We start from the raw sequence: 18,299 nt of genomic DNA, 5'->3' as shown, positions 1-18,299 counted from the left end.
CGTAATAATGGGTACGAGGCGAGAGTGTGAGAGCGTGACGTAAGCACGCGAACAAAGCGATGACACTGTTACGTTCGCGCGTGCCTTTTTTCTTTTTTTTTCTTTTTTTTTTTCTTTTTTTTTTCCAAAAAGTTGCCGAGCGAAACGATAAGAGAATCGCGACGAAGGCTCGGTTGAAACCTCGAGATGACGTTTATTAACGGAAACGAAACGTCTCCTAGACCACGATAAGAACGTTTCTTATGGAAAACAAGACATCGTTTTACGCAAATCGCGATCGAGTTGCCTGCGTCGTTGTCGCAAATTTTTTTTTTTTTTTCCTGCAACGTCGTCTCTCTCCAACGTCCGAGCGATATTTCGCGTTGGTCGTTTCAGACCGTTCAAACGGTTCGTAAATAAAACGGCGTCTCCGTGTACCAGTCACGAGATGGTATTACGAAATAACAAGGATAACCGTGCGCACGGCAATTACGAGAACGTCCATGTTCGATCGTGCTACCGCCTTTTCGTTTCCGTTTGTCACTCGATATTTTTTCGCGAGTACCGACGGTAAAAGAATTTCGAGGATGCGTCGACTTATTCGAACGCTATTTCTTCTTCGCCATCGTTTTCTCTCGCTTAAGAGAATCGTTTATGAAAATACGTACTTTCGAACAATAGAACACTGCAAGGCCATCTTCTATGCAAATAAGTATTAAGAAATTAACGAGCATTCTTCGTTAGTCATCTTTAAAAAGAGAGAGAGAGAGAGAGAGAGAGAGAGAGAGAGAGAGAGAGAGAGAGAGAGACCAGTTTTATAAGAATTTCATACAAGCTTTTTCGTTTACGAGATCGTAAATGTATTCGTATCTCTTATCGACGATCCGAGAAACGGCTGACTAGCAGACTGTTTGCTTATTTTACATATACAAACGTTCGACGCGTACCGATGCACGCGCCTTCGTTCTAACGACGAAAGAAACGAGCATGTATCTTCGATTTATTAGACTTTCGCGGTTGGTACGCGAAATCGTCGACGCTAATAATCAAGAAAGACTAACGATCGAACGTACCTGGTACGTTCGTCGATTTTACCGACCTGGACTGGAATCGACAAGCGAGTGGCCCGACTCGGTGTTGCGCCGCACCTGGAATGGCAGTAACTGCGGTCTGCGCGCGAGGGATGCGCGCTGGCTAGCACGCTGACAGATGAGAGAGAGAGAGAGAGAGAGAGAGAGAGAGAGAGAGAGAGAATGAGAGCAAGCGCGAGGAAGAGAGAAAGTAGACGTAGCGGTTGTTGGAAGCATCGTAAGAGTCGTAGTTGGTCGTAGTCGATGCCACCGTACGGTACGGCGAGCGTCTTTCGTATTTTGAACGTATCACGAAGCCACTCTCGCATGGGTGTTGAAAGCGACCACCGTCTCGTAGAATGCGCAAGACACGTAGAAACGCGCGTCGTGCGTATTTTTTGGTTAAGTAGACAAAGATAGAGAGAGAGAGAGAGAGAAGAGAGAAACTTAACGTACTCGACGACCAGCGATTAGACCGAAAATGTGGAGTCCTACTCACGTACAGGTGACAGGTAAGAGTCGACGAATGATACGTCGTAAAGTTTGGATCGTGCCAATGACTCGACAGGTGGCTCGGAGCAAGAGAGACGAATAGATTCGTAGAGATAGCTAAACGAGGAAAGGTTTACGACGAGCGATGTACCGTAAAGTCGATTAATGGAACACGTAAGCCGAGTTACGCGTTTGTCCTCGTCGAAATGTAGGCGGACGAAACCTTCCAAGTACGACCACGTTGCTCGTGGAATGCGTTTAGAAAGCCGTCCGTCGTCGTCGTCGTCGTCGTCGTCGTCGTCTTCCTTCGATATCGCGAGCAACGGCTCTTGTCGTTCGTTCGACGTGACGTTTCTCCATCGTTCTCCGTCGACTGTTTCCGATCGAACGCGGATCGAGACGTCTAAGGACGATCAGATCGTTCGCGTTTCCGCCGATCGTTTCGTTGCAAAGAAAGGAACGACGGCGCTCCTTCTCCCGCGCTTACCGTTCGAAAATGCGCGCCTAATTCTCTCTAGAAGGACGACGAGCCAACGAACCGTAGAGAAACGCATCGTCCTTCTTTTTCCAACGTACGCGATTTTCTTCGACGTCGTCTCGTCCGATATTATCGCGAATGTCTTTCGTACGTCTTCGCGACATTTCCAACTTGCGTCGGTAGATAACGGGTTATGCGATATCTCTCGACGCGTTTATTTCTTCTCGTTGACCTCAAACGCCAATCGACGTTCGACCCGAAGAACCGAGAAAAGTATATAAACAATCGCGAAGAAAAATATGTAAACAATCTCGATACGTCGCATCGACGCGCGTATGTGCCAAAGAAAAGGAAAATAGCGAAGCGAACGTTCGTAATAATGATATCTTTTGTTAGAGAGATTTTCAGCTCTCTACGAGTCGACGGATTCGAGCTAACGGTTTCACGCTCGAGATGCGGAGAACCGTAGTAGAAAGGTTTTTTGCCACGAGTTTCAAGCGAGGAATATATATATGACGAGCGTCAATTATCGTAGGCATACGCGTGTACGTATATATACGTGCAGTACGCGTCTCTACGTACGTAGGTGATCTTCTTCGTGCAAGATGGCCGCGCACGGTTTCGCCGTTTTCTCGATGCCTTAATATCCCTATAGAAAATAGTCGTGTGAAAGCTCGTATAACGCGGCTCGTATAACCGGCGTTGCTCCCCTTTTCGTTCGCGTGTACGGACCGCTAACTCCCTTCGATCAGTAACGTAGTCGACCGGCGACAAGCCCTCGTACCTTGCCAAATATTTTTATACCCGAGATAGATCGGGTTTCGTCGTTTCCACGCGTTAAAAACGCGATTTGGCCAACAACTTTCGCTTATAACAAGACCCCACGGGAGACTCGTTGCTACGTCGCTGGACGCATCGAGCGTTAAAAAATGCACGCTTCCAACCTGCACGACATTTGACCGACCGACGGTTAGGTCTTCTTTTACGAACTTTGACCCACCGACTCGCGAGGGAATGCTAAAGAAGTCTTCTCTTCGTCGCAGCCTCGGGGAGAGAGAGAGAGAGAGAGAGATTGTTGGTAAGGGGCGTACAAGCGGAGGCGGTAACCACCGACAAGCGGATCGTAGCAACGTGCGCGCGTAGAAAAGTTTTATCCCGTCAAACTTCCCGATAAGAGCGAACTCTCGACGAAGAGTAGTCGAGTAGAGCGAGCTGGTACCCGACGAAAGTCGAACGGCGGTACAGAGAAAAGAAAAGTAGGGAGAATAGAGACTAGACGAAACTAAGGGAGAACTAATAAGGCTAACTTTGATTCTGTTCGCAGTTCAAAGAGCGAAGGGGCTATTGACCAAAGGAAAAAACAGTGAGTATAAGGAGCGCAACGGACGTTTCTGTCGGACGGAATCTCCTCGTTTCGGCGCGTCCTCCGAATCGACGTAATCGGACGAATAACGCGTCAGCGCGATCGAGTTTCGTGCAGAGTAATTAATACGCGTTCGCGCTTTGACGACTAATTTTATCCGTCTCGTTGAACTTGACTATCGCATCGTTGACCCAGATATAACGTCGAGCTCGACTTTTGAGGTTAAGCGTTTTTCGTTTGGCTTAGGTAAGCAACCTCCGATTTCCCTTGCTCGTTCCAAAGTAAATAGAATTGCGACAGAGAGATTAAGAATACCTCGAACGCGTAACGCTCGGACGTAATCCGTGCTATTTCGCGAGAAATCGACGTTCCTCGCGAGTCACGCGTTGCGATTACGGAGCGTTTGCGGGAAGAAATGCAATAAATAGAAAATAAAGCGTTTTCGTATCGAGCGAACTCGTTTCCCTTGATTAACCCGATCGAGCGTCCCCGTCCACCCACGCGAACGTTTAACCTATCTCGACGCAGAGACCAACGACTGCTTCGTGACGATTGCCCTCGGCAAGGAAAAGTACCAGACCTCGGTGAAAGAGAAGGCCTCCAAGGACGTGGAATGGCACGAGGAATGCGAACTGGCCATACCAGAACAGGGAAACACCGCGGAAATCGTCCTCACGGCATTGCACCGTAATTTCCTCGGCGTCGACGAGTTTCTCGGCACCGTTAGCATTCCCTTGGCGAGTTTCGACGTTTACGAGAGACCCAAGAATAGATGGTACGTATAAAGTGAAACTCAATCGGGGACGGATTGATTTTTCCAAAGATACGGTCGCTTTCACCGACCGTACGTAACTTTTCGCACGAGGCCAGAGAAGAAGACGAGATTCTCGGTGGCGCGTACGTATGCACGCGTGTGCGCGAGATCAGATCTAATATTAAAATTGAGCACGCGATAAGAGTTGAGAGGCGAGCTGTAAACGGCTACGTTGGAGAGAAGCCAACGTACGTGCACGCGTTATGCATACGCGATGCGTCGTCGTTGAACGTGACGCATAAACGTGCTGTACGAGAAAGATCGAGAAAAATAAGCTTCTTCGACCTAACCTTACTTTCTCGTCCCTTCGACAAATAAACGTTGTTGCGTCGCGTCTCCGTCAGGTACACGTTGTGCAGCAAGCCGGGCAAAGAGAACACGAAAGACAGGGGCGAGCTCGAAGTGAGGATCGGCTTCATAGTCAAGGCTGGAAGCTTGACCGATCTCACGAGGAAGGAGCGGCACAAAAGTTCCCTCGGACAATTGTCGACCGCCGCCCAGTCCATCGGGGGTAGCTTGTTGAGCATAGGTAGCATCGAGAAGCGAAAGGGATTGAAAAAATTGGCCAAGTCCATAGGCAATCGCGTCAAGGGAAAGAGCAAAAACAAATTGAACAAAGAGAATTTGGATGAAAGAGAGGAAGAGTACGGATTTCGAGCGACCAGCCAAGAACCCGGGGAAGCCGATCCTGGCGTGATCAGCGAAGACGAGGACGAATTTACGGTGAGCGATTCTAGTTGGAAAGAAAAGTAGAGAACGAAATAGTAGTCGCGATGTACTTTCGCTTCCACTCTTTGCTCCTCCTTATCCTACGATCTCTTTCAGTTCGACGATCTGTCCCACAAGAGTTCAGCCTCGTCCTTGAATGCGCCGGTTGCTACCGTGAACGGTACGAAAAAGAGCAACAGCGTGACGTCGGTCGCATCCGCTGCCTCCTTCGGTCGCAACAATGTCGGTCACGAGGTACAACAAACGGCACCGAACGCGGCCAACGTGGCCCCCAACAAGCCGCCGCGTTTCGCCACGAGTTCCTCGACCTCGTCCCTGTCCAAAATCGACGATCAAAAGGAGGACGAGTGGGGCCTGAAGCTTTACGGGAAACAGTCCAACGCTCCCAAGAGGTCATTTTTCGAATCGTCTCTCTCGTATCTTAGACGCTGCCCTCGTATCGTAGACTCTGCATTTATTTTCTTTTCCCTCCTCGTTTGTATATAGATGGGAAAGTACCAAGCTGAATAATCCAAAGATTCTGATAGACGAGCCGAAGGACGATCGATCGGATCTCTCGCCAACGCACTCGCCGTCGCCGTCGTCTAGGTTTAGAGACGCTTCGGAACCTCCGAGCCCGGCTCCTCGAGAAATTATTCAACATAGGAGCAACAAAGAGGAGAAGTCCTCTCTGATCAAAGATAAATTTTCCAGGGAGGATAAATCGAAGGATAAAAGGGAGGAGAAATTTGTCACGCGGAGTCCGAGGGAGGAGAAGAACGCGAAGAAGGACAAGAAGAAGGATAAGGAGAACAAAATCAAAGAAATCAACGAGGAGAATCGGCCTTCCTCCTCGGAAAGAATCATCATAGGGGGAGAGGACGCGTTCAAGGGCGAACATTTGACGAAACATCGACTGTCCCATGAAATTCTTTCTCAATTTGATGGAAAATCTAGAGAAGTAATAATATATATATATATACACACACATATGTACGAAACGCGCGCGACGTTCTTCCCATTATAACGAGTCGTTCATGTTTCTTTAGGATTTGATAGAACTGACGCTACAGCTTCAAGCGGAAGTAGCGGACAAAAAGAAACGGATGGTCGATCTGGAAGATTACATCGATTCGTTGTTGTTGCGTGTCATCGAGTGTTCGCCGCGTTTACTACAGAATCCATTTCAAACGCAAAGGCGCTTATCGTCTCCTGGACATCAATGAAAATCCACACGTGTTCTTCCAATCGAACTGATATATTATCTCCGTTAAATAACGTCATTTTATTCCCAATGCGAGGCGCCTTATTATATATCTCGTTAGAACGTTTATGCTTTTAACTTATTCCTCGTGATAATCATTTAGCGTATAGTTCCTTTTTTTCTTTTTTTTTTCCTTTAATAATTTGCACAAATTTATGCATCGTTAAGTTTTAGTAGCGTAAAGCTGGAAATGTCATTGCTTCCCTGTTACTTTGCGTTGATATCATGCACTTAGTAGCATCCAAGCATGTTTCGAGCATTTTCCTGTCTTCCCAGTATAACGGAACACGAATCCATCGAAGAAATAAAATTCGCCTTTTCTTACCACGTATGTCCGTCCAAATTAGCTTACCGGATGAAATGCCAATATCTGTAATAGGGTCTTTATATTCCAAATACGTTATATGAAAATGATAATGATAAAAGAAAGAGACCAAAATTTTAACTATTTTTACGTGTACAGAAAATTGAATGAAACTAAATATACTTGTGCCTTATGTATATCCAAAAGATCTTAAAGACGTAAAAGTTTAGATATAGTTATTTAATCAATTTACCGATCGTTTATCGTAGCTGCGTGAAAACCTGAAATATTGTTACAATAAAAAAGAAACATTTATACGAACGAAGAGATGTCGATTACTCTTTTTTTTCAACGATCTCTAGTATTTTGAGCATTCGTTCGTCCTTGACTTATCTTTCATTCGTCCAACGATTCACTTTTATACGTGAAGCATAATTAATGTAGAATAGAGCTATAAGTAGACATTATCTTATCGAATGACGAAGAAACCTTCGTCGATGTTTTCAGAATGGTTATGGTCGTTCATCGCCCCTGATTTTATAATGATTTATGCCAACGACGAATACGGGAGTAATTCTTGACCGATTTTGACGAGCAAGCTTTCCTTTTAAAGGCGAAGGTTTAGACGGAAATATGGTTTTTCCCAATTTTTGAGAAAGCTTTACGTTCTCTGAAAAATGTATAGAAAATTGTTTTTTCCGGAACAGCTTGCGCGTAAAAATGAAACTTTCAAAAATTCGAGAAAGTCGTTTCCTCGCTTAAACCTTCGTCTTCGAAACGTAAACGCTACGTTCGACGTTTTTCGAGGAAAAAAAGTTTCCTATAGTGGCGCTCGTTGAACTACGCGGTAAAAGGGAAGAAGCACGTTCCCTCGTTGCTTCTCGTACGAACGCTTGAGCGGTTTGTTTCCGCGAGGTAGACGACGGTTTCCTTGTTCGTGTGCGTAAAGCGATGTTCAGATTGTCGGATAAAATAATTAAATTTGATATCTCGATAGAATTAAATTTTTAAGTCGCGGTCGTTGCCTCTTTCTAACATCGACGCAAACGAACTATTCGTCGACCGTATCGAAACAGTTAAATATATCATTTCGATTATTATAGAATTATTTAAACAATTTGAAACGTACGCTTTCGTTTAACGTCGATAGAAACGGTCATCTTGGGACGAAACTTTCATCGTCCAACGATGAAGACAAAGTAAGTAAATTTTTATACGAAACAATTGATAACAACGATACTAGTAATTATTTAAACGATATACGACGAGGTAATATAGATGTGCGGTCTTTGGAGTACGGAAGAAAACTAACGTAACAACTCGCACGGTCGAAGGCCGACAAAAAAAGTATTGTATCCATAACGCGTCTTAAGAGTTATACGATGTTTATCGGAGTATATTATCGTTCAAGTATTACCGCGTCGTATACCGAGAGTTCTCGGAAATATTTCAACAATAATATACGCCGTTAATAATGTACGCGTAGCTCTTAAGACGCGTTGTACACAATACAATTTTTTTTCAGCTTTCGTCGATCGTTTAATGTCAACAAGAAGGGCATTGGATCGACCGTGCGAATTAGTTTCCATTCGTCCTTCGAGGATTACTCGTCGAAGCGCTCTCTCTCTTTTCGTATGGTTACATTTAACGTACTTATAGATGCGATGATTTTATAATTATTTAAACAATGTACAGTATATTCGTTGTACGACGAGGAAATATTTGTACGATAATGCATACCGTTAACTATCACATAGCTCTTAAGACGCGTTGTACATAATACAATTTTCTTTCAGCTTCCGTCGATCCTTGAATGTCAACGAGAAGAATTAACGTAGAAGCGCTCTCTTTTCGTACGGCTACATTTAACGTACCTACATGCGATGACTTTATAATTATTTAAACAATGTACAACAAAATTATGGTGTACGACGAGGAAACGTTTAAACGACAGTACGCGGATAAGCAGACGCGGAATAATTTCTTATAGCACGTAATTCTCGGAGGAACGCACCGAAAAATTCTAATTTCTTTGTTTCTGTATTTACTCTCATTTACGCTTCTTAGGTTAAATACTGTATCTTCTGTCGTGGTTACATAGTATCCATACGGATATATCCATACGGATAATATCCGTATATTACGAAATTAAAGATTATGGGTCGGCGAGTTTCTATTGTTATCGCTGTTATCTTACGTATTTCGTCGCAAGTAATATTCGATATATTTAGATTTTTTCTTTGCTCTCGTCGGATTTATCATTGTCTTTAGTACACAGAAAAATTTCCGTCGCACTCGATCGTTACTGGTTATAACCTATAGAGGGATATGACCCGACAAGCTTATAACCGATACAATAGGAGAGTGGCGACAGTGTTTCCCTATTTCGTAGTTGATATTTTGTCCGTACGCGTCGCTGGAGTCGCCTACGCCAGAAGCGAAAGGTGGTGAACAGCCTTAACGAGTATTCGTACCATTGGATTTCGCATAATCGTAATGCGAACCGCTCGTTTCGTCGAGAATGTCCATAGCCTGAAAGTTTCATTTGCATCGTCCTTTCTCTTTAAAGTAATTTTAATATTAGCTCCTTTGAGAAATATCCTGTAGTTAAGTAATAATGACGGATGGATCAGGAAATGATGATTCTAATGCTTTTAATTCTAGATCCGGTGAGTTATTGAATTTTCGGTCATCTTTTCTTCGACCCCGGCCTTGAGAGGTTAGGTTTACCTAGAAAACTCGTTTGAACATGGGAAATCCTTTTGTATGTAATCCTTGTATCATCGTTTTGTACAAATTTATTCATTTATTAATACAACTATTTTAGTAGAATGCGTTAAAACGATCATCACGTAGACCGTTGTCAAGGGTAATTCGTATGGATAAATAAATGCCACCGTAAATGATAACTTAACGATCGAAGCCGTCTGATCTTAACCCATGTACTTTGTCAGCGCGTATAAATTTTATTCCATTTACCGTAACAATTGTTATTACGCAGATCCATCGGACAACCTAATGGTATCAACGGCAGGGCCAGTGGTTTTGTATTCGACCGCGCAAGCTTGGAAAGCACACTTCCATCGCTGCTTTGCACCAGATAGAGTTTTAGAAACGTCCGACGAGGAGGAAGATTTGTCTCAGTACGAATTCGAAGACGACCTCGAATATTTAAGATCGTTGGATCCAAAGGAATGGAAAGATCAAGACCATTACGCGGTGTTAGGCTTGAGAAAACTTAGGCACAAGGCTACTGAAGATATTATTAAAAGGGCTTGTACGTAAAGACAGTTCAAAGTATACTCTATGCAGGAACGTAGGTGTTACGTCGTTGGCATATCCGTAATGCGCGTAACAACGTGTTATTTGTATTAAACGCATGTCTAACGCGTGGATTACAGATAAACAGAAGATATTGAAACATCATCCGGATAAGCGTAAGGCATTGGGAGAGGAGATACGACCGGACGATGACTACTTCACCTGCATTACCCGTGCATGGGAGACGCTTGGAAATTCTGTGAAAAGACGTAGTTACGACAGCATAGATCCTTATTTTAACGACGACTTGCCGGACGAGAAGGAGTGTAAAAATAATTTTTATGAAATTATGGGAAAAGCATTCAAGGATAACGCTAGATGGTCCACCAAAAAACCGGTACCTCTTCTAGGCGGCCCGAACACGCCTAGAGATAAAGTTGAGAAATTTTATTCGTTTTGGTACAACTTCGACTCTTGGCGCGAGTACTCGTATCTCGACGAGGAGGATAAGGAAAGCGGGCAAGAGTAAGTATGTCCAAAGTTTTCTTTTCCCGTGCGCGCGCGTACCGCATGTACTAGCAACGAACGATGTTTCAGCCGGGATATGCGCAAGTGGATCGAGAAAAAGAACAAAGCCACGAGAGCGAAGCGAAAGAAGGAGGAAATGGCAAGAATACGTACGCTGGTCGACATGGCTTATAACGTAGACCCTAGAATAAAGAAATTCCAACAGGACGACAAGAATAAGAAAACAGCCGCGAAGAAGGCGAAACAAGAGGCTGCGAAAGCTCGACAAGAGGAAGAAGAGAGAATAGCCAGGGACGCCGCCGAGAAGGAAAGATTAGAAAGGGAAAGACGCGAATCCGAGGAACGTGCGAAGATGGACGCGTTGAAGCAGGAGAGGGAGGCACAGAAGAAGGCGCTCAGGAAAGAGAGAAAGGCGCTGCGCGACTTTTGTAAGTCTAATAATTATTTCGCCGACAGTTCGGCCGAAAGTTTGAAGCACATGGAAAGCGTTGAGAAAATCTGTGAACTGTTCAAACTGGTACAGTTGGAAGAAGCTATGAAGAAACTACAGAACGGCGGTAGGAGCGCGTTCATCGATCTGGTAGAAGAAACGGAACAAAAGATAGAAGCGGAACGTAGAGCCGCTATGACGAACAACGACGCGCGTAATACGCCTGAGAAACAGGTGAAGGCTCATACCGCGCCGTGGAGCGAAAATGATTTGCAACTTTTGATAAAGGCCGTCAACTTGTTCCCTGCTGGCACGAACCAACGTTGGGAGGTAGTAGCGAATTTTATCAATCAGCACAGTACCTCCTCGAGCAGCATCACGCGCGACGCCAAGGAAGTTTTGGCGAAAGCTAAAGATTTACAATCTACCGACTTTAGCAAGTCGAGCCTGAAGGAAAGAGCGAATAGAAATGCTTACGATAACTTTATCGCGGAGAAAAAAACCAAAGAAGGTATAGAAGAAAGGATGCCAGCCGTCACGGAACGCTTGGATCATCCTCTTTCAAACGGGATATCCACCGAGGCGAAAGACGTCAAGAAGGAATCCCAAGCTTGGACGCCTGCGGAGCAAAAACTTCTCGAGCAAGCATTGAAAACTTATCCGACGACGGTGCCCGATAGGTGGGATCAAATAGCGGCGTGCATACCAACTAGAACGAAAAAAGAATGCATGAGGAGGTATAAGGTACGTTTCAAAGGAATATCATTTCGAAGTAACTTTAGCACGTTTAATGAACGATATCTTGTATTTTTGTTTCTTTTTTTTGTTTCCATAGGAACTCGTGGAGCTCGTCAAAGCGAAAAAAGCAGCACAAGTCATGAAATAATATTAACTCTCCTTAAGATGAATTTCTTTGTAACTTATTCGTTCTTAATTACGACCATTTTCTATGTCATTTCCAATTTTCCATTGTAGGAATTTCAGTTGATACGAATCGTAAGATGAGAATGAATGTTAGATATTATTGAATTCCTGCCAATGTACATGCCGGTGCCTTGCTTTATAGCCGGACCTACATACACGCATGTGCGCAGCATAGAAATCGTTGTAGTTTTTGTTTCTCTGTTCGTTCAAATTTATGCTGTTCGTGTGCATAGAAAACTCGTTGCACCGTTTGATATTTCTCTTACGCATCGCGATATCATTGGAACCTATGAACGGAGAATCGGACGAGGTTAATCGTTTGGACGTTGTTTGGTTCTTTCCTTTCTCTTTTCTTATTTTCTTTTTTTGTTCGTCTTCTCTTTTTTCTTGCGCCAACTCAGTTCGAATATCGTGTAAGTAATGTAAAATACAAAGTGTTTAGATCGACCGTAGTTGAAAAAAGAGGCAATTACTTTATAAATAAAAAAAAGTAAATTTTAAAAAGCGCATCGCAATAATTTTTCCACGTGAAACGCTCTACGCCATATGGTTCTTTTCGAAATATAGTATGTTTTTCATCGAATCTCGATCTCTTGGAAAGGGTTAATCTGCGATCATCCAAACATAAGATGTTTGAAATCCTTATATTTTAATTTGACACATTTTTGACAACAACATCAACAACAACAATTTCTGTGTTAGTTTTTCTCTAGTCAGCAAAATGCTGCCCACTCGGTCTCTTCGTATTTTCGTCTCTCATTCCTCATCATTATTATTATTATAATATTCGTGCAATTCGGACAAAATTACACGCACGCAAACGTAATCGAAAATACAAAGTAAAATGATGATCGAGTGTGTGTGTGTGTGTGTGTGTGTGTGTGTGTGTGGGGCACTTATCGTCACTTTTGACGAGCAACCGACAAGAAGAGTGAATCTCGATCTCTAATATACGTGATCCTTCTTCCCCTCCCCAACCCCCTCTCTCGTGCTTCTACCGCTTTCCCTTGAAATTCAAAGGAATAACAAGACGAATATCGATTTCTCCGCTTGCCGATCGAAGATTCAAACGAGCAGAGCTTTGGCGCACTTGGCTCGCGCGACGACGATCGACCAATCGCGTGCGTCGTTTCTTCGCTTCTAGGTTATATAGGTAGAAACGTCGGGAAGTTGAATTAACAAAGAGAAATCGCGAAATTCAATTTTATTTACGACGATTCGAATATTTCGTGACGCTCGGAAAAGGAAAAGAAGCGATAAATAGTCGTTAAAGTTTTCTCTGCGGGTGTTTTCGAGTGCGTGTGTGCGTGCTTTTCTCGTCGTTTCGAGGAAAATTTGGAGCGAAGAACGGTCGCGTGTCTGGTGCCAAAGGATCGCCGATCGATCAACGAGGGAAGTCGTGCAAGCTCTTGCTCGTCGTTCTCTCGTGCACGGTATCTCCCTTTCATAGGCGTTCTCCTTCTTCCTATCTTCGTAAAATAGTGACAATTATCTGCTCGATCGCGAGCTACCGAGATGGTCTCGTCGAACGAAGAGACGCGGAGGTGAGAGCTAGGTGACGCCGTTTTGTTTGGTAAGGAACGTCGGCGAAAAACGACACATTACGTGTTTTTATCGTTATTTCCTCTAATGTAAGTTTATAATTCGTTCTTTTCGATCGAGCAACACCATCCGGGTAGTGAGACGTCGGATTCGAAAGGAGCAAAGAAACGAATGAATCCGCTAAAAATTACGTTACGATAGTTAAGTATTTACATGCTAAATCCGAAAAGTGGTCTGGGTCTCGTTCAGTACGTAACGCTAAGTTTCTATATAACAATAATTCTTACGAAAATATGTTTACACCGCCGATCGTCGAGTTTACGCTTTCTTTTTCTTACTTATCTTATTTTTCGTTATTTTTTCTTTTTTGCTTGGTTTTTTTCTCTTTTTTTTCTCTTTTTTCTTTTTCTTCGTGAGATTCGGACTGAACGACGTGGTCTGACGATCGGCCGTTAAAAATGATCGTTATCTAAAATGATAACGATCGTTGGAAAGGGCGTTCATACGTTTCTCTTAAGAAAACTTATTTTCTTTCATAGGCGATTGAAATTTGTCAACTAGGTTCGACTTCGTACAGCTGCACACTTTTATGATTCATCGTTCGTTAGCAAATAACTGTGCGCAAGAAATATTTCTTTTATATCAAAAAGACGAGGATGAGAGACGGGGAGGGAGAGAGAGAGAGAGAGAGAGAGAGAGAGAGAGAGAGAGAGAGAGAGTGAAGGGAAAAAGATCACACATGCTTTCTTCTTTTCGAACGATGAAAGATTCCGGTGGTTGCGTACGATTTCTCGATATTCTAAGCGATCTTGAAACGATCAAAGTGACTCGTTTATATGAACGCCCTGGTAAAACTTTGATTGCAACTTTACACAACTTATACATATACATGTGTGTACGATGCGTGCATATATCTATATGTAAATACACACATACACACGCATACTCTTTACGCTATAAGGACATACGTCTCTCGTGTCGACGATGAGAACGTTTAAGGACAATGTCGTCGAGGAAGAAGTGTGTGTGTGTGTGTGCATCGATGCCGAATGATTATATCACCTTTCTTCTACGATCTCTTCACGAAAATATCCGGACGATCGTCCACGCTAGACTGCTCGCCTATATATCTCGTGCTTTAGCGTTATGCAATCTCGTAATGTTGTGCTCTTAAAAACGTTATCGTACGGTCGAACTTTGTAATTGCGCGTAAAAGACAAAGGGTTTCAATCAAGAAAGAAAACGACGACGATTACAATCTCTGACACCTTAGCGATTCTTTCCGATTTTCTTTCGTTCCTGCTAAACGTGTAAAACTTTCATTCTTTCAAAAGTCCTCCACGATTCTCCCGTCGGCTAGCGTTTTTTCTTTTTAAGCGAACGGATCAACGACGCCATTCATTCTCTCTCTCTCTCTCTCTCTCTCTCTCTCTAGCGAAATCACGAGAAGACGATTCTATTATATTTTAGTCGTATCAAAAATATCTAAATAATAGAGGATAAATACGACGCGTTTCGTCCGATTCGTTGGAAAAACGCGGAGTGATTTGTGCGATCTTTCAAAAGTGTGCCTCCGACTAATTTGTGTAATTCTTCTGTCGTACATTGAAATCGGTAATGGTGGAAAGCAAAAAAAAAAAGAAAAAAAAAAGTATCGAAAGAAAAGAGATCGTACGCTCGTATCGCGCTTCCTCCTCCTCGTGGGTTCCTCCTCTGCGTCTAATTTTTATCACATTTAAAACGCAGTGTCTATCAGCGACGTAAAAAATCTTGTTGACAGCTATCTAAACATCGACGATTACGAATTTTTATTAGAAAGTTTAAGAGAACGTGTCGCGCGCGTAATCTACTTTTCTGTATAAAGTTCATTTTTTAAGATAGTTTAGGTATAAAAAGACGGTTATAGACAAGTACGAGATTATTAGAAAGACGTTCAAAAAACGGATATACGAAAGATCAAGTGTATAATACGTATGTATGTATAAGCAATGGCTCGCGATCATCCTAGACTACTTCGATCCGTCTTTGTTTTTGAATTCGTTCCTCTTTTTTACTTTCGTTATCTCTTTTTAATCGGTCCTTTCGGTCCGCGATTAGTTTTCCGTTAAGAGAATCGTGGAGACTGACGCGCGATATTGCTCGCTCTTCGATCGTCGTAGAATACTTGTTCTCTCCTCTGGACATCATAATATTATATCGGTATGATCGGAAACCAAAGAAAGAAAGAGGTTTAACATCGAGTGTGCGCTAATGGGACAACCGAAGAGGGAGAATTACGAAAGGCACTAGACAGGATTGAATCGCTTCGACATTCACCAAAGGATATTGTCCAGAATTTTTAAAGCGAGTCTGAGTGGTCCAACGATCGCAAAGATTTAGAATAAACATTTGTTTTTTTTTTCCCCCATCCGCCTCGAATTCGCGACGTCGTCGCTTCTCGACGTTTCACATCTTTTATAGTATCTATAGATAGATAGACGGTACATAATACGTGAGTATGAACCAAGTTTCGCGATTAATTAGAATTTCACGTTATATGCGATGAGATTTTCGTTGTTAAGGTGAAAAGAAACGGTCGAGAGATGAGAATGTGACATAACGATGACGAAGTAGTAACGCCATTTCGTTGGCGATCGCTACGCCATCGTCGTGTCGAAATGTTCGATGATTCGATCGCATACATACATACGTACATGACGTTATTCATCGTCGGGCCAATGAAAATAAATGGAACATGTTAGCGCGTTCGTTATATACGAATACGTGAATACGTCGATCCTGCGTATGGGTTTCATTAAAACAAAGTATCGAATGCGACCTCGCGTCGCATCGTCTCTTCGATCTCTTTCCCCTTTTGTCTCCTCTTTTTTGATTTTCTTCTTCTCCTTCCTCGTTTTCCTTTTTCATCGGCGATAATTAAGCGGTACGTAGATGTGCGCAACGGCGATGTAGACGCGATAAAACGATTAACGTGATTATTACGTGATCGGATATTTAAAAATCGAAGAAAAAACGTCTTACGCGTCTACCAAGAATAATGGCTCTAGGACACCAATCGCAATTCTTCGATTTTCTGAGTAAACTTTGTGCGTCAGAGGAAACGGGAGCGGATCTTTGAACGATTTACATTGAAAAATCTGCCATGTATCTTTTGTCTTTGCGCCCACATTTTTCTCCATTAGAATTTTTCTTCTTTCCTTCCTCCTCCTCCTCCTCCTCTTCCTCTTGTTCGTTTCGTTTTTGCCGAATAAGACCGTTTAGAAGTCTATACGTGTGTATAAGAGAAGGCTTCGTATGCTCGAGCGCGTACGAGTGTGTGTGTGCGTGTGCGTGTGTGTGTTTTGGGTCGAAATTTCACTTCAGATACGTAATACGAACGTTCCATCCTTCTTTCGTGTAAAATCTCTCGCGCGCTCCCTACAATCATACGTTATTAATCGAATTTCGCGGCTGTTTTTTTATCGGCCATTCATCGTACCGCGCATTCTCATTAATACGCGCGCAACATATATGTACAGTAATAATATCTATATCGCGTTACAATATCGTAGTGTACATACTCGGCTCGTAACTCGTCATAATTCGCAATTATAGTCGTACTTTGTCTATGTTGATAAAAGTCTTCTCTGGTCCGAAAGAAGTTATTAGATACTTAGGCACTTGTTATATCATCTAGAATAATCCATCGTGCAAGTAGCGACAATGACTTTAACCGTACTAATAGCGATTTTCCTTAAGAGTGACTTTTTTTTTTTTTTAACGTCTATCGATGAGGACGAAAAATAGTTACGAATAACCAACGATAATAACGGTACTAGTAGTAGATAATAATATAATAGTGATAATATAACGTGATGGCGATGACGATAAAAATAATAATAATAATAATAGTTATGACGATGATGGTGATGACGATGACGATGACGGTGAGGATGACGATAATAATAATAGTAATAATGATAATAATAATAAGAATAAGAATAAGAATATGTGCGTATATATAGGTCTATTTATACCGTATCAATGAAAGAGAAAAAAGGAAAAAAGGAAGATTCGTCTTCCTCTTCTTCCTCCACTTCTCGGACGGAAGTCCGTCGAGGTTCGCGGATCTCGGCCGATCGATTTCAAGTCTTCGAGTGCCGAGAAAATTAAGGACGACGAAATCAACGTTTGTTATGCATATATATATATATATACACATATATAGAGAAACGTTGCACGTCTCGAAGCAACGTCATTTCCACGGAAAAAGATAATTTTGCGTTTTCGTCCGACTTGTTATCGTCTTTTCGCTAGCTTAACGATAAGAAAAGAAAAGAAAAGTTTGGTAATTACCTAACGCGCGATCCGTTATTCTGTGCTTCCTCGAAAATCGACCGTGCCGTCGAAATCCGAAGAAAAGTAGATTTTCGTCGATCGATCGATAAAAATATTCGGAAAGTAGAAAAGGGGCTTTTTTGGGTAGTGTGGTACACAACGATCGCGTCTCGTACGAGTGTGAAATGATCGGTGAAGTGTTTTTTTCTGTTTTCTCTCTCTCTCTCTCTCCCTCTTGCCCTGTCTGTCTGTCCGTCTCTCTCTCTCTCTCTCTCTCTCTCTCTCTCTCTCTCTCTCTCGCTCTCTCTATCTCTCTCTCCCTCTCTCTCTCGATCGGAGGAAGATCGAACGGCTCGCGACTTGGACTGGTCCGAAAGGAGTGTTCGAACTCGAGGCTACGTAGACGGAATTCTCTTTACGGAGCGATCGTCTTCCTGCCGCTAAGAGGGTGGCTGCTGTTGCTGTTGTTGTTGTTGTCCTTGACGATGGTAGCTCGGTTGATGATGGAACGTTCGCTGCGTACCGCTCGGCGGTTGCTCCTGTAAAGGTTGATAGCCTATTCCGATCGGTTGCTGGTACGCGGGATTCCATTGTTGGACCATGTCGGGCTGTTGCTGTTGCGGTTGCTGCTGTTGCGGTTGCTGCTGCTGGTGATACCTGAACGACTGACTACGTCGTTCTTGCAAAAGCAACTGATGAGCCGCTCTATCCATCTCCTCTCGCGTCATGTCCAGAGCCTCTTGCATCTCGCGAGACGTGTACCTCACGAATTCTGGATCGCAATACTTGCCCAATCCCTGTTCAACGAGCACCTGTGCGAAAGAA

General features: G+C 43.1%; 3 protein-coding genes across 14 annotated transcripts in view; 2 read left to right on the top strand and 1 right to left on the bottom strand.

Moving 5' to 3' along the window:
- Positions 1–1,320: 1,320 nt before the first annotated feature.
- On the top strand, positions 1,321–6,797 carry LOC122632603 (rab11 family-interacting protein 1). 2 transcript variants are annotated; one of them, XM_043819629.1, is made up of 7 exons: positions 1,321–1,561; positions 3,344–3,382; positions 3,911–4,157; positions 4,541–4,919; positions 5,022–5,317; positions 5,619–5,865; positions 5,954–6,797. In XM_043819629.1, the coding sequence occupies exons 1-7, from the start codon at positions 1,531–1,533 to the stop codon at positions 6,128–6,130; spliced, it is 1,416 nt and encodes a 471-aa protein (XP_043675564.1). In that variant the 5' UTR covers positions 1,321–1,530; the 3' UTR covers positions 6,131–6,797. The 2 variants fall into 2 exon arrangements, with proteins under 2 accessions (XP_043675564.1, XP_043675563.1); XM_043819628.1 differs by having other exon boundaries at positions 1,322–1,561; positions 5,412–5,865.
- Positions 6,798–7,653: 856 nt separating this feature from the next.
- LOC122632601 (dnaJ homolog subfamily C member 2) lies at positions 7,654–12,119 on the top strand. Of its 5 annotated transcripts, XM_043819619.1 has the most exons (6): positions 8,834–9,040; positions 9,137–9,141; positions 9,474–9,749; positions 9,874–10,258; positions 10,331–11,435; positions 11,527–12,119. In XM_043819619.1, the coding sequence occupies exons 3-6, from the start codon at positions 9,491–9,493 to the stop codon at positions 11,575–11,577; spliced, it is 1,800 nt and encodes a 599-aa protein (XP_043675554.1). In that variant the 5' UTR covers positions 8,834–9,040; positions 9,137–9,141; positions 9,474–9,490; the 3' UTR covers positions 11,578–12,119. The 5 variants fall into 5 exon arrangements, with proteins under 5 accessions (XP_043675556.1, XP_043675554.1, XP_043675553.1 ...); XM_043819621.1 differs by lacking the exons at positions 8,834–9,040; positions 9,137–9,141 and adding an exon at positions 7,654–7,671; XM_043819618.1 differs by having other exon boundaries at positions 8,834–9,141.
- A 121-nt stretch (positions 12,120–12,240) lies between these two features.
- The window catches only part of LOC122632598 (muscle calcium channel subunit alpha-1), a 46,669-nt gene continuing 40,610 nt past the window's right edge, over positions 12,241–18,299 (bottom strand). For 4 of the 7 annotated variants that reach the window (XM_043819599.1, XM_043819601.1, XM_043819600.1 and 1 more), the window contains one exon: positions 12,241–18,286. In XM_043819599.1, coding sequence (XP_043675534.1) covers positions 17,915–18,286 — 372 coding nt within the window. In that variant the 3' untranslated portion in view covers positions 12,241–17,914. The remainder of the gene's footprint in view (positions 18,287–18,299) is intronic. The other 3 variants (XR_006327897.1, XM_043819605.1, XR_006327899.1) reach the window with 3 other exon arrangements.

Source organism: Vespula pensylvanica, chromosome 10 (assembly GCF_014466175.1).
Source record: "Vespula pensylvanica isolate Volc-1 chromosome 10, ASM1446617v1, whole genome shotgun sequence".
Lineage (NCBI taxonomy): Eukaryota > Metazoa > Arthropoda > Insecta > Hymenoptera > Vespidae > Vespula > Vespula pensylvanica.
Note: the sequence above shows the minus strand (reverse complement) of the source record. Positions and strands in the feature narration are given on the sequence as shown.